This window comes from Temnothorax longispinosus, chromosome 5, assembly GCF_030848805.1.
Source record: "Temnothorax longispinosus isolate EJ_2023e chromosome 5, Tlon_JGU_v1, whole genome shotgun sequence".
NCBI lineage: Eukaryota > Metazoa > Arthropoda > Insecta > Hymenoptera > Formicidae > Temnothorax > Temnothorax longispinosus.
The window spans coordinates 10,714,098-10,729,079 of NC_092362.1; the positions used below are offsets into that span (position 1 = coordinate 10,714,098).

General features: G+C 32.1%; 2 protein-coding genes across 12 annotated transcripts; one reads left to right on the plus strand and one right to left on the minus strand.

Annotated features, from left to right (window-relative positions):
* Nucleotides 1–38: 38 nt before the first annotated feature.
* Eif2beta (eukaryotic translation initiation factor 2 subunit beta) lies at nt 39–8,879 on the minus strand. 2 transcript variants are annotated; one of them, XM_071779313.1, is made up of 7 exons: nt 8,682–8,879; nt 8,030–8,287; nt 7,281–7,438; nt 7,171–7,202; nt 5,362–5,552; nt 3,965–4,249; nt 39–1,324 (listed from the first exon to the last, which is right to left on the minus strand). In XM_071779313.1, exons 1-7 carry the CDS (start codon nt 8,697–8,699, stop codon nt 1,280–1,282), a joined length of 987 nt encoding a protein of 328 aa, XP_071635414.1. In that variant the 5' UTR covers nt 8,700–8,879; the 3' UTR covers nt 39–1,279. The 2 variants fall into 2 exon arrangements, with proteins under 2 accessions (XP_071635414.1, XP_071635415.1); XM_071779314.1 differs by lacking the exon at nt 7,171–7,202 and having other exon boundaries at nt 7,282–7,438; nt 8,682–8,876.
* Nucleotides 8,880–10,976: 2,097 nt separating this feature from the next.
* Nucleotides 10,977–14,092, plus strand: LOC139812936 (probable ATP-dependent RNA helicase DHX37). 10 transcript variants are annotated; one of them, XR_011731981.1, is made up of 8 exons: nt 10,982–11,204; nt 11,268–11,384; nt 11,461–11,668; nt 11,764–11,975; nt 12,055–12,152; nt 12,290–12,419; nt 12,951–13,062; nt 13,711–14,091. XR_011731981.1 is itself a non-coding variant. In XM_071778127.1 (7 exons), exons 4-6 carry the CDS (start codon nt 11,824–11,826, stop codon nt 13,013–13,015), a joined length of 315 nt encoding a protein of 104 aa, XP_071634228.1. In that variant the 5' UTR covers nt 10,982–11,204; nt 11,268–11,384; nt 11,461–11,668; nt 11,764–11,823; the 3' UTR covers nt 13,016–13,062; nt 13,711–14,088. The 10 variants fall into 10 exon arrangements, 5 of the variants coding, with proteins under 5 accessions (XP_071634228.1, XP_071634230.1, XP_071634233.1 ...); XM_071778127.1 differs by lacking the exon at nt 12,290–12,419 and having other exon boundaries at nt 13,711–14,088; XM_071778129.1 differs by lacking the exon at nt 12,290–12,419 and having other exon boundaries at nt 12,963–13,062; nt 13,711–14,088.
* The last annotated feature ends 890 nt before the right edge of the window (nt 14,093–14,982 follow it).

Sequence of the window (14,982 nt, forward strand, 5' to 3'; positions counted from 1 at the left end):
AAATGTCGAATATCTTAAATAAAAAATGTTTTCCTATATATTGGTTAGCTCTTTATTGTATTTATATTATACATATTTGTTAAAGGATCTTTTATCAAATTCTTTGAGAGAATTTGAAGAAACATACGAAAAGGTCCGAGACTTTATATATATATTGTCCAGTAAATATAATTAAATAAATTATTATTTAAAGAGAAAAGCTGTCTTGTCAAAAATGTCTTAAAGATTTTCAAAATTGTATAATTTGCAAATTTATGATTAATTTTGCAAAAGCTTGTTCTGGACTTGATTATTGTATATACAAGAGAATATATAATACATTATTGCTTAAAGGCCTCCGCACAATGAAAAATATAAAGAACAAGAAACAAATATTAGTGATTAGGACTAAAGAATCAAGAATAAAGTTGGATGCATGATGAAAAATACAGGCAACAGAAACGGAATAACACAGGCAATAGATTTTTAACCTATCGGAAGTCATGTATTAATGCTGCACCAGCTTTATTCCTAATTTCTTATTCCTAATCGCTAATATCTGTTTCTTGTTTCTTATATTTTTTATTGTGCAGGAGCCTTAACTCTACCGTTAACAACAATCGGGTATTCTTCATACATCTGAACAAAATGTTTTTATACATCTAGATAAACATGAAAATAATATCATGCATATTTCATTGTTTTTATTAACATATTAAATTAACGTTGATTAACGAAAAAAGTAGAAATAGAAAATATTAAATAACTTAGATATTTTAATTGTTGATATTTTTTCTTCATATTTAATTATGATAATGAATATGAGACATAAAATTTTAAGGAGTTGTGATTTTTCTGCATTCTAAAATAAAAAAAATTTATATATAGAAGACCCAATGGCTTAAATGATTTAAAGTAGATTGAAGAATTTGAGCCTGAAATTTATTCATTTTAAGATTAAAATTTTTTTACTTTTAATTGGAAAAAATGCTAACAATAAAAAAATGTTTTCAAAATCAAAGAAGTTAGGATTAAAAACATCCAAGAATCAAAAATCCAGAACACTACAATTCATAGAACGACAAGATTTTAGCACTTAAGATTATTAGGATGTTAATGAATCAGCCATCTTTTAATTTCTCTTTACATTAGAATCGATATTAAATTTATGACAGTCCGAACTAATACTATCTACACTTCTGTATTCAAGTCAATTCGAGATGCAAACACTTGTACCGTTTATTTATTTATATTCCATAAGATTTTATTCGCACTAGCATCTTCTTAGATAGAGAATTGCTTAGGCAGTTTTCGCACGAATAGCAGCACGTTTTCCTGTGACAGCCTGAAATGGATATAAAAAAATTGTGTTTAAAACATTATATTTGATGTATAGAGAATATATATATATATATATATATATATATATATATATATATATATATAGAATTATTTTAGATTATAACTTATACTATCTAAATTTAAAGTATGTGCTAAATATACGCATGCGTTATGTATATATATGTATAGGTACATATTAATGTACACATACATACATATATACACGGTGTAACAAAAAGATTGTCCGCTACTTTAAGGATGAATACACATCAAAATAATGAAAAAAGTTCGTATTAACATAGGTCCGCAAATGATCTCCTACTAAGTTGTGGGCATTACAACTTTTGAGTTTAAATTCGGTTTATTAAACGAACAGAATACGTTTTAAGTCAAAATACATAAAAAACTTGAAAATGTTCAAAGTGACATCCTCTCTTGCATGACAATACATTATTCGGTTCATCTCTTCACGTTCGCCCTAACACGTTCAAAGATACCAACATATTATGTATTTCTGCACATCCATGTTGGTACGCTCATATTCTGTACACGTTTACCGACAACTATCAGTTCGATAAGAGTCGTCGCGCAGGTTTTTCATATTGTATAAAAACTGCGCAACGACGCTTATCGAACTGATAGTTTTCAGTAAGCGTGTATAGAGTTGAGCCCCTGGTTGGTCCACTGTACACGTTGATACTAAACCGAACAATGTGTTGTTCATGCAAGAATGCCATCTTCTTTAATTTTTGTACGTATTTTGACAACTTAAAATGTACTCTGTTCGTTAATAAACTGAATTTAACCCTCAGGGTACGGACTGGGTTAGCGTAACCCGAGCGAATTTTGAAAGTAGCGCCATTTCAAAGGAAGTGAATGGTGGAGGTCCGTACCGGGGGGGGGGAATCTTTGAGGTAGCTACTATGTGAGCGCCAAGGGGCAGCGTCAGTCTACGCTTGGTGCTCAAGTTATACGATTTTGAAAATTGAACTTGGGTAGTCTACACCCAGTCCGTACGGAATGTTACAAAATCCGTGTTTTTCAAAAAAAAAATTGTTTTTCGAGTATTTGCTGCAGTAGGTTTTTTTTTTTATTCTGGTATGTATAATTTACTATTTTTAATATACTTTTGTGCATTCTAACCTCAAAATAATGCTCTGTAGCATATCAGCATAACGTATGCGTGCATGCATGTTAATATTATTTCAATTTTTGTTATTTATTTATATTATACTAATCAACAACATCCAAAAGAACTATTTTTACTTTAAGATATTTCTTTTTTGCGTTATTGCAATAAATCAAGCAAGTAACGTTATATCGTTATATCGCAAAAAACGGGTATTTTCATAGTTCAAAAAAAAAATATACTTTTTGGAATGGATCAAAAAACAAATTCAGCCATTTCAAAGAACAACTTTTTAGCTTTCAAACGCGACTTAAAAAATGTCGATATCTTTTTTTTCATAAAGTTATGGAATTTAAAAGAAAAAATGAATTTTTATGAAAATTTTTTGAGAACGGTTTACATTTTCAAATATATCTTTGTTTAAACAATAATGTAATAAATCTATCAACGCCATTGTATTTTTGAGAAAATTTCCAATCCAAAGAAAAAAATTTGTTTTAATTGACAAATTACAGCCCGATGTACAGTCAATCAAAGTCGTCGAATTAGGCTAACCCATGTCCGTACGGAACGTAACTTTTTTATAGTCCGTACCCTGAGGGTTAAGCTTAAAAATTGTAATACCCATAACTCGGTAGGAGATCATTTGCGGATCTATGTTGATAGGAACTTATTTCATTATTTTGATGTGTACTATTTATCCTTAAAGTAGCAGACAACCTTATTGTTATGCTCTGTATAGGGCTCGGTATAGGGTGATTTAGTTCGTGTGCCAATTATCTTCGCCAATTATCTCAGAAAATATTGGTTTATTGGACAAATGTTTCTTATAAAAGTTAGAGTTCAGAGGAAGCCAAAAAACGATCTTATTAGATTTTGGAGCCAGTGTTGGATCCATAAATCTAATAAGAACGTTTATTGGCACTTCTGAACCTTCTAACTTTATCTAAAACATTTTTCTAATAAACCAATACTTTCTGAGATAATCGACACATGAAATAAAACTCACCCTGTATATGTATACACACATATACATGACATAAATATATGTATATATGCAAAATACCTCAATACTAGAGAAGTTGCTCGCTCAACAAAAAAAAGAAAAAAAAACCGAGTTTGATTCTTATATATATACACACACACACACACACACACACACACACACACGCACACGCACACGCACACACACACGCACACACACACACACACACACACACACACACACACACACACACACACACACACACACACACACACACACACACACATATAATTATGATACGGTGAATTGCAAATAGCAATGAATCTAAAATACTAGATAAATGTATGAGCACTGTAACTGCACTCTCAAGATCATCTCTTATAAAGATATTATGAGCCTCGTCAATGAGGAACATAAAGAAAAAATATATAATACATATATATTTGTTATGTATGGATGTGTGTACAACATATATACACATGTATCACGATATATTCCATATTAAAGTATATTATTTCTAAAGAACTTGCCTGGAATCCAGATTTTATGCTGGCAACAGAACATCTCGAACCACAGGTTTCACATTGTAAAAAAAAGAGTCGAGTGTCCTTTTGAAGGATAGTGTCGGGTGAGCGACACGTGTGACACGTGACATATTCTTTGATATATCTTCTAAGAACGTTTTCTATTTGTTTCTGTTGGAAGCGGCCTTTAATAATTAATTGGCTGTTGCCGTCAACCGAGCCGCTTGTACCCAACTCCGCCAGCAAAAAGTCTAGCAAATGTTTCGGCTGTCTGTGCAATGTTTTACAAATCTGTAAAATAGACATATTTCAAATACAAATTATTCTAAATAAAAAATTTGTAGTATATAGGATAATTTGTCTTTTGCTCTTTATATACAGGATAGACGGTAATACGCAGCACAACCGAGAACAAAGTGATTCCTGGTATCAAAATAAGTCGAAATTGTAGAATAATGTTTTTTCGTACAAAGCTTTGTTTTCGAAATAAACGACTTTGAAAATCTCTGATTATAGTCAAGTACACGTGCACTTGACTTTATCTCGACTAACGGATCTGCTATTTCTGTTCGAGATTTATTAAATCAACAACACGAATGTTAAATTAACCGCGGAATAGTATCTTGGCCACCAAAATCATCGAACCTCACTACACTCGATTTTGATTTATGGGGTCATGTAAAAAGTTTAGTTTATGCCACAAATATTCAAAATGTTACTCACGTAAGAGAACAAATTGTAGCAGCATTTCAAAAATTAAAAGCTCAACCTACTTTAACAAAAATTGATCAATCTGTGATTAAAAAAACGCAGCTTTGTATTCAACAGGGAGACTAACAGTTTCAACAATTTCTTAAATATAAAGTAAGAAATTAAAAGATGTATTATTACCGATGTCTCCAAACAAAAACACGAACAGAAATAGCAAGATCCGTTAATCGAGATATAATAAAGTGCACGTGTACTTCATAGATTTTCAAAGTCATTTATTTCGAAAACAAAGCCTTGTACAAAAAAAAATTATTCTACAATTTCAACTTATTTTGGCATGAGGAATTACCATGTTCTCGGTGGTACCACAAATTACCACCTACCGTGTATATACTGCAAAATATTTAACTAATATTTATTGAAAGTATTGTTAAAGAATATTATATAATATAGTAAATAAATGTAATTATTTATGTAATTCATAATGACTCGAAATCACATCTACTCCTTTAATAAAAAAAAATTTATTGTGCAGTAATAGTTTATCTATGATAGAAAATTGGATGAAAGATTATACACATTCATTTATAAATGATCTGTGTCATAAATTTACTTTTATCTTTAAATTATAGATAATTTCTTCGCAAGCTATTGGCATACATAACTACTATGATTCTTGTTATAATGCATACCTCGGTAAAGTTAGCAAAAGATGTTTTCTTTGTTCCAATGCGTACTACTTGTGGCGGACGCATAACGAACTTTTGTTTCTTACCAGCTACCATGTCGGGATTCTTTTCTCGCATGATATTAAACACTCTAACTAGTAATTCGTCATATGTATAGTCTCTATCCGAGCCTACCCACAAACTTGGTTCCTCCACTAAAGAAAAAAATAAACATATTTCTATTAATTTTAAATCATGACAGAAGGAACTGTCAATACATTTCATTAATTCGTACATGTGAGATTATTGCAACTCAACAGGCAAATGCAAATAAGAGCAATATGTAATACAATGTTGTCAAATTAACAATTTAAAAATTGTTAAATTTAATTAATAAATATACAACATATAGTATGATCTAATATTTAATGAAGATATAGAGACATATGTGTTGTATTGTTTAAATATAATACCTATATGTACAAGATTATTACTCTACATTATATACTTTTCCTAAATCATATTAAAAATCAATCTGAAAATTATTCTAAGGCTTCTCATTCCTTATTATAGTCATATTGAATGAGTAAGAAGTAAAAAATTGTATAACTTGTTTACACACTTCTTACATTAAACATAAAAATAAATTAAATATATAAATTTTAAATTTATCATTTATAGTTAATAGAATAGACTTATGAAATGTTACGAAAGTTCTTTTTCCACAATTTATATTTTAATTAACAATTCTAAACTATAAAGTAAAGCCTATTTTTTACTAGAAATATAAGATTTATAGGTTGAATTATATTTATAGGACTCATGTATTAATAAACAACAATTAAAAAATTATATTGGTATATGTTTATATCTCACTATGGTTCATCAAACATAACATGCAAAAAACAAACTCATTTTTATGTATAAAAAAAATTCATCAAGTTTCTAACTTTACAGTAAGTTCAATATGATTATGTTCAAGAGTCTTAATGTTAATCGAAAAGTTTTGTAATTATGGAGAAAACGATATAAGCGATATATATAAGATGCATCTAATGTATATATCCTAAATCTTCATTGTTTTAAATAATATATAAAAATTCCTGGAAATTTTTGCATGTCACTTTTTTTCATGGATGTTTATAGAATATATTACATGTACATTTTCTTCATGTAATAATTTATATTTTTATACAAATAAATTGTTTCAGATTAATGCAAAATGTAAATCATATTATTTTTTTACTTCATATAAAAATTATTATGGATTTTTCAGTTTATGAATCTTTAAATTATACATATAATTTTACTTTATTATTATTATTTTTACTTCATCCTTTTATTTATTATACAATTCTTTTGTTTTTCTATTTATTTATACCTAATGTATGTATAAAGAATACTGAAAAAGCATTCAATCACAAATATTAGTCACACACATACTCAAATTTAATTCATGTATTTACTTTAAAAAATCAAAATGTAATCAAATTTAAAAAAATACATTTCTTAAAATTTCTTATTACAGTTAAACAGTTATTACAGTCCTAATTAATATTATTAAAAATAAAACTTATATTTATTAAATGTATATCCTCCACCATAGTGCATCTATAGTGCACAATAAAATTTTAGTTGCATTATGCACATATCAGAATAAATACATAAATTATATCTTTAAAAATAAAATTTAACTGTTTAGACTATAGAACTGATAAGATGTTAAAGATATTCCAATATTATTTTTATCACGAAATATATAAGTGCAAGGATAATTGAGGCTAAATGAGTGCATGGTTGACGTAATTAGAGTACACCAAGCATATGTCTTACCATACTCTGCACTTCGCTCAGATTCAGTGCAGCATGTTAACAAATAATGAATAACATAAACAACTAGATGCAAAAACATATTGGCAAAAATCATTTCTTATTGATACATACCATTCTCCTTGTCTTCAATCTCTTTGCGCTCTTCTTCAGCTACCAATTCATCAAGATCCTTCTTCTTTTTTTTCTTTTTCTTTGTCTTCGAGAAGTCCATATCTAAATCAAAATCATCATCCACCACAATTTCCTCTACCTGTTGCTCTACAGGCTCCTGTAAAACGAACAAAATTCCCAAAAATTCAAGATATACTCCAATTAAATATTATTGCTTATACGTTAACAAAACTTACTTTATGAATTTCAAGATTATTTTAAAAATGACATTAATAACAAAGTAAAATTAACTTCTAAATTATTTATACAATATATTCATGACTGGATATAATTAACTTTTTTTAACCCTTAATGTACATACCTCCTTTCCCCTACCTTCTAAGTGCATATGTGGATTTGTCACATTTAATGCTATTTTTCCCTACTGTAAAATATATTTAAAAAATCTGTAAAAATTCATAAAACATCTGCTACAATGTAGTTGAGGATTTTATAGTCATTTTGATAAACATCGTTTATTTAATATTTTCTGACAGACTTGCAAGTTTAACAGTTACAAGCAGATATTATTTTGGACATTGTAGACCCACGTATGCATATTAAGGGTTAAGTTTATCAAAGCATTTATTAAAAGAAATACAAGAACAAAATAAAAATTGAATAGTTAATGATAAATAATAATAATAAATAAAAAACTGTAAATTTATTAAAAATATCCAGTATAAAAAGCTTTACAAAATTTTTTTACCTCCTTCTTCGTATCAGGCAAAGCTGCCTCTAATTCATCTAAGTTAAATGCCTTTTTCTTTTTTTTCTTCTTTTTACCAAAGTTTTCTAAATCCAGTGCCTCATCATCCTCCACAACTGTTGGCTCTGGTTCCTGATTCTCTTTGTCGATAATGCTTTCAGATGCGTCTCCACCGCTACCTCCTTCATTGAAAGCTGCATCAATATCGAAAGTAGTCTTCTTTTTCTTCTTTTTCTTTTTCAGGGTTGGATCAAATACCTAGCAATTTTTGATGAATAGAAGGAGTTAAAACAGGCCATCATTTGGTATAATGTGATGTAAATATAAATATCGTAAAAAAATATTAATAACAATATATAAGAATATATCGTGTAAATAGCTTTTAATCCCCTTGTTATAACAATTTTTTTACAACAATTTAAAAAAAATATTAACAATAAAACATTTCAAACAAGTAAGAATTTTGAGGTTGGAATTATTTCTTTTGCTTTCTAAATATCGTTATGCTTTGATAATAATCCCTCGCAATTAACGAAAAGAAGCAAAACCCGAAATTTGTTTCGACAGAAAAAATTAAAGTAGAACAGCATAGCATGCCGATTTCATAAGTTCACATTCGACTCGAGTAACTCACAAACTGTATCTTACGTACCGAATCTTCTTCCGTCATTTTTCTGATTGTAAAGAGTCTTCGTTTTGAAGGAAGAAAACTTTTTGCTTACTATAAACTTAAGCGACATAAAGCATACGAGAAAAATTGAACGAAATAACTTCAACTTTTACTGCCGCACGCTGCTCCAAAAGGATTGCATCAGAAAATTTCGTGGGCTTCGTGGCTTCTCTGTATTTCTATAGAAGGACAACCTTCTGAAAAGAAGAGGACAATTTTCAGCGCTATAATGTCTGAACTGCGAAGTAGCAAACTAAATCGGATCACGTGATGAGACCACGAGTCCATCTTTCAGACCTCTTTTCATTGGTTCAAGTTAATATCCCTAGAATACAGGGAGCCTATTACGGCCGGCATTAGCCGGCATTCATAGTTATTTAAGGCTACAACTACATCTATCGTAAAGCGGGGAGCACACACTTCTGCACAACGCATAATGCGTAAGCATAAGAAAACTGATTGGTCTATTTTCTTATGCACATGTGTATGGACCAATCAATTTTCGGTAATTCTTCAGTTTAGCTACAGCAGCACAAAAAACGATGAATTTAGGCTTATTCGACGCGTTTTTGCACGAAACGACCGAATCTGGCAGAAAAAAGTGTCGCTCTGCCCCGCGACGCGAAATATTAAAGGCCTTCACACATAAAATGCTGTAAGGACGTAAAACGTAAGCGTAAAAAAAACCAACAATCCCAATCGAGTATTTTCCCCTACTGGGATTACGTACAGCGCAATACTTAATTGGGATTGGTCGATTTTCTTACGCTTACGTTTTACGTCCTTACGCGATTTTGTGTGTGAAGGCCTTAAACGTTAAAGTTGACAGGAATCAGGTTATGATTCCTGTCATACCGACGAGATGCAGCGACTACCATGCCCTGCGGCCACATGCGCATGCTCAGTGGTCGCACGCGCATGCAAAGTGCGCCAATTTTATAGCGTTTTCAATTGGGAAAAAGTTAATGCGCACCGCACTGCACCTCATAGATAAGTTAGCCGGACAATTTCGACTTACGACATTTTTTTTTTACGAATCGATTGTTAGTCGTTTGTTATTGATTGTTAGACTAATTAGAACGTTTGTTAGTTAATAGTTTTTACGTAGTCACGAAAATAATTTTTAGTGTTAATTTAGCCGCATTTCAATATTTCATAAATCTGTAATTTGATGTAATTGTTCAAATACAACTTTAGTAGGTTACCTCTCTACTTTTGCAATCTACATCTCTTTCATATTGCAAGGATACTTTTTACTAAGTTCAGAATTAAATTTGCATTTTACACTTACCTATATTTTTGCATGTGAAATGTAGCCAGGTATTACGCATAAACAAATCTGATAAATAAATTGAAAATAGGTTAAGCACGTTTCCCGTGTTGATAAACTATTACATAATGCGTTCCGAAACCACCACATATTCTACGTCTCACCCCTACTCTCCGGCAGTTAAACGATATACAGTTTTTCGCTTTATTTAGCGAAACCGTGATCTAACAAACGTTTTACTTAGTATATTCGAAACTAACAAACGATTCCGCATCGATTGACCACGGTTTGAATCGAAAATTGTAAAGAATTCTATATTTACCAGCTAAAATTAACACTAAAAATTATTTTCGTGATTACGTAAAAACTATTAACTAACAAACGTTCTAATTAGTCTAACAATCAATAACAAACGACTAACAATCGATTCGTAAAAAAAAAATGTCGTAAGTCGAAATTGTCCGGCTAACTAAAGAGCACAGTTGACGGAAAGTCGACGGTAAGTCGACTTTTATAAGTCCACTTCTAGTCGGCTTCTAAAAATGGCAGAAAGTCGACTAAAAGTCGACTTCTAAATAAGCGACTTCTAAAAATGGCGGAAAGTCGACTAAAAGTCGACTTCTAAATAGTCGACTTATAAAAGTCAACGGAAAGTTGACTTTTATAAGTCGACTTCTAGTCGACTTCTAAAAATGGCGAAAAGTCGACTTTTAGTCGACTTCTAAATAGTCGACTTATAAAAGTCAACGGAAAGTTGACTTTTATAAGTCGACTTCTAGTCGACTTCTAAAAATGGCGAAAAGTCGACTTCTAAATAGTCGACTTATAAAAGTCAACGGAAAGTTGACTTTTATAAGTCGACTTCTAGTCGACCTCTAAAAATGGCGGAATGTCGACTAAAAATCGACTTCTAAATAGTCGACTTATAAAAGTCAATTTTCCGTCGACTTTTATAAGTCGACTTCTAGTCGACTTCTAAAAATGGCGGTATAGTCGACTATAAAAAGACGGAAAGCAGTCAAGCGGCGCGTCATTAATATGGCGGCGAATCTCGAGGAGGCTGGAGGAGAAAATTAATGTTTACGCGAGTGCAAGGAATACATGCCGCGAGACAGGACACGATAAGACGTCGAAAAGCGCCGCGCTATCAACCACCGCCACGAAACGTCGTCGTCGTCGTCATCATTGTCTTCCTGTTGACTTCCTCGATTAGATCAGAATACTGGAATTTGACTGTATGTATGTTGCAATATGTTTGAGACGGTTGTCTACATTGTCTACAACAAGAATTGTTACAGAATGCCGTTACCAACCGACATGGAAGCGAAATTGCTGCGCCAGATAGTTCTTGCAGGTATGGCGGATCTAAAAGAGGATCAGGATAAGGCCAAGTGGAAATATGCTTTAGAGGTTAGGTATGGTGTGTTATTAATTATCATCGATAATTAAGACCTATTGAATGCGATTTCTCTATTCTGAACCATCTTTCAGAACACCATCAGAAATGGAGAAACCTGTGTTCATGCATTCTTCGTGCGTTCTACGGAAAATCAGTCCGGAATAGGTGGTTTATAAAGAGGTGTACGAAACGAATAAGATGTATATGCGAAGGTGTCACGGCGATAGAACCCAAATGATTGCCGAAATTCGCTTCCACGCTATGCCATCTTAGTGAATCATTGGTTGATCCACCGCCAAGGTATTTTTATCACAATTGTTGCTTTATAATGTTTTTCCTATTTATTTATAAAGATATTAATCTTCATTATGATCGAATATTATTCTCATTTATAGATATAATCAAGGAACCGGGAAGATCATTTGCCGCGTGTCTGGTACATTTGGAAAGGCCGGATGGGGACTACCATCGATGGATATAGAGCATCTGTGGACGGTGTAAAGTGGTTCGCGTATTTCTTCTTGGAGGGTCAAGTGTACCCTAAGCTGAAACGATTTGTTCCGTCGTTGCTGACGACACCTGGGAGCATCACCAAGTCATGGGCCAGGTAAATCGTTATTCTATCTCCTTTCGATTTTACGTTGATTCATCGAATAGATTACATCAATTCAATACGATTTTTTCAGGTTGATACCACGCACTCAAGCAATAGTACAAACGTTGCAGTCGCAGGGAGTTGTGTCCAAATATAAACTGCTAGAAATCTGGGGTTTGGATGAAAAATGTGAGATTTTAATTTATAAAATAATATTTAGATATTATCATCGAGTAGACTTCTATACAATACTAGACCGCTGACAGGCATCTCGGCCGTGATGCTTGCCGCCATGTTGATTTTAGTCAAGATATGCTATACTACAGATTCTATACAAGTGGTTTTATACAAGATTTCTATACAATAGTCTGGCATATACAGAATGTCCAAAAGAAAGGGTTTAATACTACAGGAGTAGTGGTTCGATTTCGGCATTCAAGTAGCTACACGTTGAAGGCATGACTTACAAACTTATTGATAACATGCACCAATATTTAACACAAAAACATTCGCCTGCTTCGTTATGTACTGTAATAACGAATGCAGATAAACGCACATCATGAGCAACTGAACACCCGATAGTGACTTAATGTTAATTCAATATGGCCGCACCCTTCACTAATAGCGAATTCGGGCGCTTGCACTAGTGCACACTGAGTGCGCACTAAAGCTCATTCTTAATCAATTATTATATTTATAAATTATCTTAAATACTTCTTAGTCTATAAAATGATTTGTACATTATCCATATAGATATTACAGATTATCTTATTGGCCAAAAAATCTTTAAACGTGTATTTAAGCGACTTTAAATATAAGAATAGATTATAAACAAGCCTTAGTGCGCACTCAGTGTGCACTAGTGCAAGCGCCCGAATTCGCTATAACACTTGCACCTCGCACTCGCATCAGCTTTTCGGCAGTGCGTCCATAGATGTTAATGGTCTAGTATAAAAGTCTGTGGATATTATATATTTATAATTTTAGTTCTGTTGTCAGCTTACAAGAAGTGGCTGCCGGAATCCGCGCACGCAGAAGTGGCACAGATATGACGGCACACAGTGGCCGCCTTTGTAATTAAGAATAAAACATTAGAATTGTAATTATACAGTTTTTTAGATAATTAAATTATTTTATATATGAAAAAAAATCGAAATGCATCAGTTTTAGCCTTCCAGCAAAGGGTCGTTGTGTATCTTGAAATAATGAGGTAAAAATTACAAAAGTGAGAAAATTCATTAGCGTATCTACGATTTTGTTTATCAGAATCTAATAAAATCTGTTAACTTTTGTCATTTTCACCTCATTTCAAGATACACAACCGACCTCCAGACGTACGCGGCGGCGGTTTATTTTATCGACTTTAAAAGTTGGCGGGAAGTCGACTTTCCGTCATGACGGGAAGTCGACTTGAAGTCGACTTCTACCGAAACTGACTTGGCAGAGAAGTCGACTTTTTTAAGGACGAAAGTCGACTTGAAGTCGACTTGAAGTCGGCGAATGTCTCAAAAAACGCCGACTAAAAGTCGACTTTCCGTCATGACAAGAAGTCGACTTCCCGTCATGACGAAAAGTCGACTTCCCGTCATGACGGAAAGTCGACTTTTAGTCGGCGTTTTTTGAGACATTCGCCGACTTCAAGTCGACTTCAAGTCGACTTTCGTCCTTAAAAAAGTCAACTTTCTGCCAAGTCAGTATTGGTAGAAGTCGACTTCAAGTCGACTTAAAGTCGACTTTTTGCTCTTAGGGGCTTCTATGAGGTCACCAGTGCGCACTCAGTTCACATGAACACTGGACAAGTTCCATGGGTTGCACTGAATAGTGCAGGTGAAAAAGAACACGCCAAAATTTTCAGTGCCACTTGAGTTGACTAGATCGCGGGAAGAACGAAAAAGTAACCTAGCTCGGCATCTCGTGTTCAGTTAAGTAATGATTTTTACTATATGTAATTAAATAATATAAAAGATGATCAAGAATATCACGTATTTATCAATAATTATACACATTTAAATGCAATAAATTATTACATGCAATAGCACAAATAAAAAAATTTTAATTTACCTAACCTAACCTAATATTTGAGTTTTTACTAATATTTGATATTATTCATTTAGGATTGAAAGCATTTTCATAATGGAAAAAATAAATGTCGCGTGCAGTTTCTGTGGAATTGTTGGATCATACAAGACTATATTGAATCATATTAATAATGATCATCCCGATCCAGAAACTAACAATTGTGAATCCCAGGCTGGATGTAGCAATGTTCAGGAATCGCAAGAAAATTCAGAAGTAGACGAGACTGATAATAGCAAAAGTAATATATTTGTTTTTTGTGGAAATTATGAACAAATAGTATTTTTTACTGTGCTGCTTATGGCCAATTTTCTCACCTCTAGATAACTTTATCTAACAGATAACTTGGTGATTATTGGTAAATAGATTATAATAGACATTTATCAATGCAATGAAGGTCTAATAATACAAATATTTTAAGATTTGGCAGAATGGAGTGAAGGTGAAACGAAATTTCTCCTAGATAAATATGGTCAATACATGGTTATGATTGGTCCGATGAAACAATTTAAAACAAAGAAAACTATGTGGGAGAAAATAGCAATGGACTTAAAAAATATTTTTGGTGTGTCCAAAACACCCCTGCAATGTGAAAATCGGTATAAAACCATCATGAAACAAAAGAAGAAGGCAATCGATAACAACAAAAGTACAGGGCGGAGTAAAATGACTGTTCCTTATAAAAATGAATTATCAGGAATTGTAGGATTAGATGATAGCATAGAACCTGAGGTATAATTTTAATTTTAAATCATGTAATCAATCTTATAAATTTTTAATTATATTTTGTAATTTTAACATTATTTGTGTATAAATATAGGTTTTAATGGACGCCAAACATCTAGGTGTAAACAAGAAACGAATATTATCTAATCTTGGAAATGAAACCAAAGAAAACGTTTCTGATAAAGAGACAAATGCTAAGAAAAAGAAGATTTCTAAT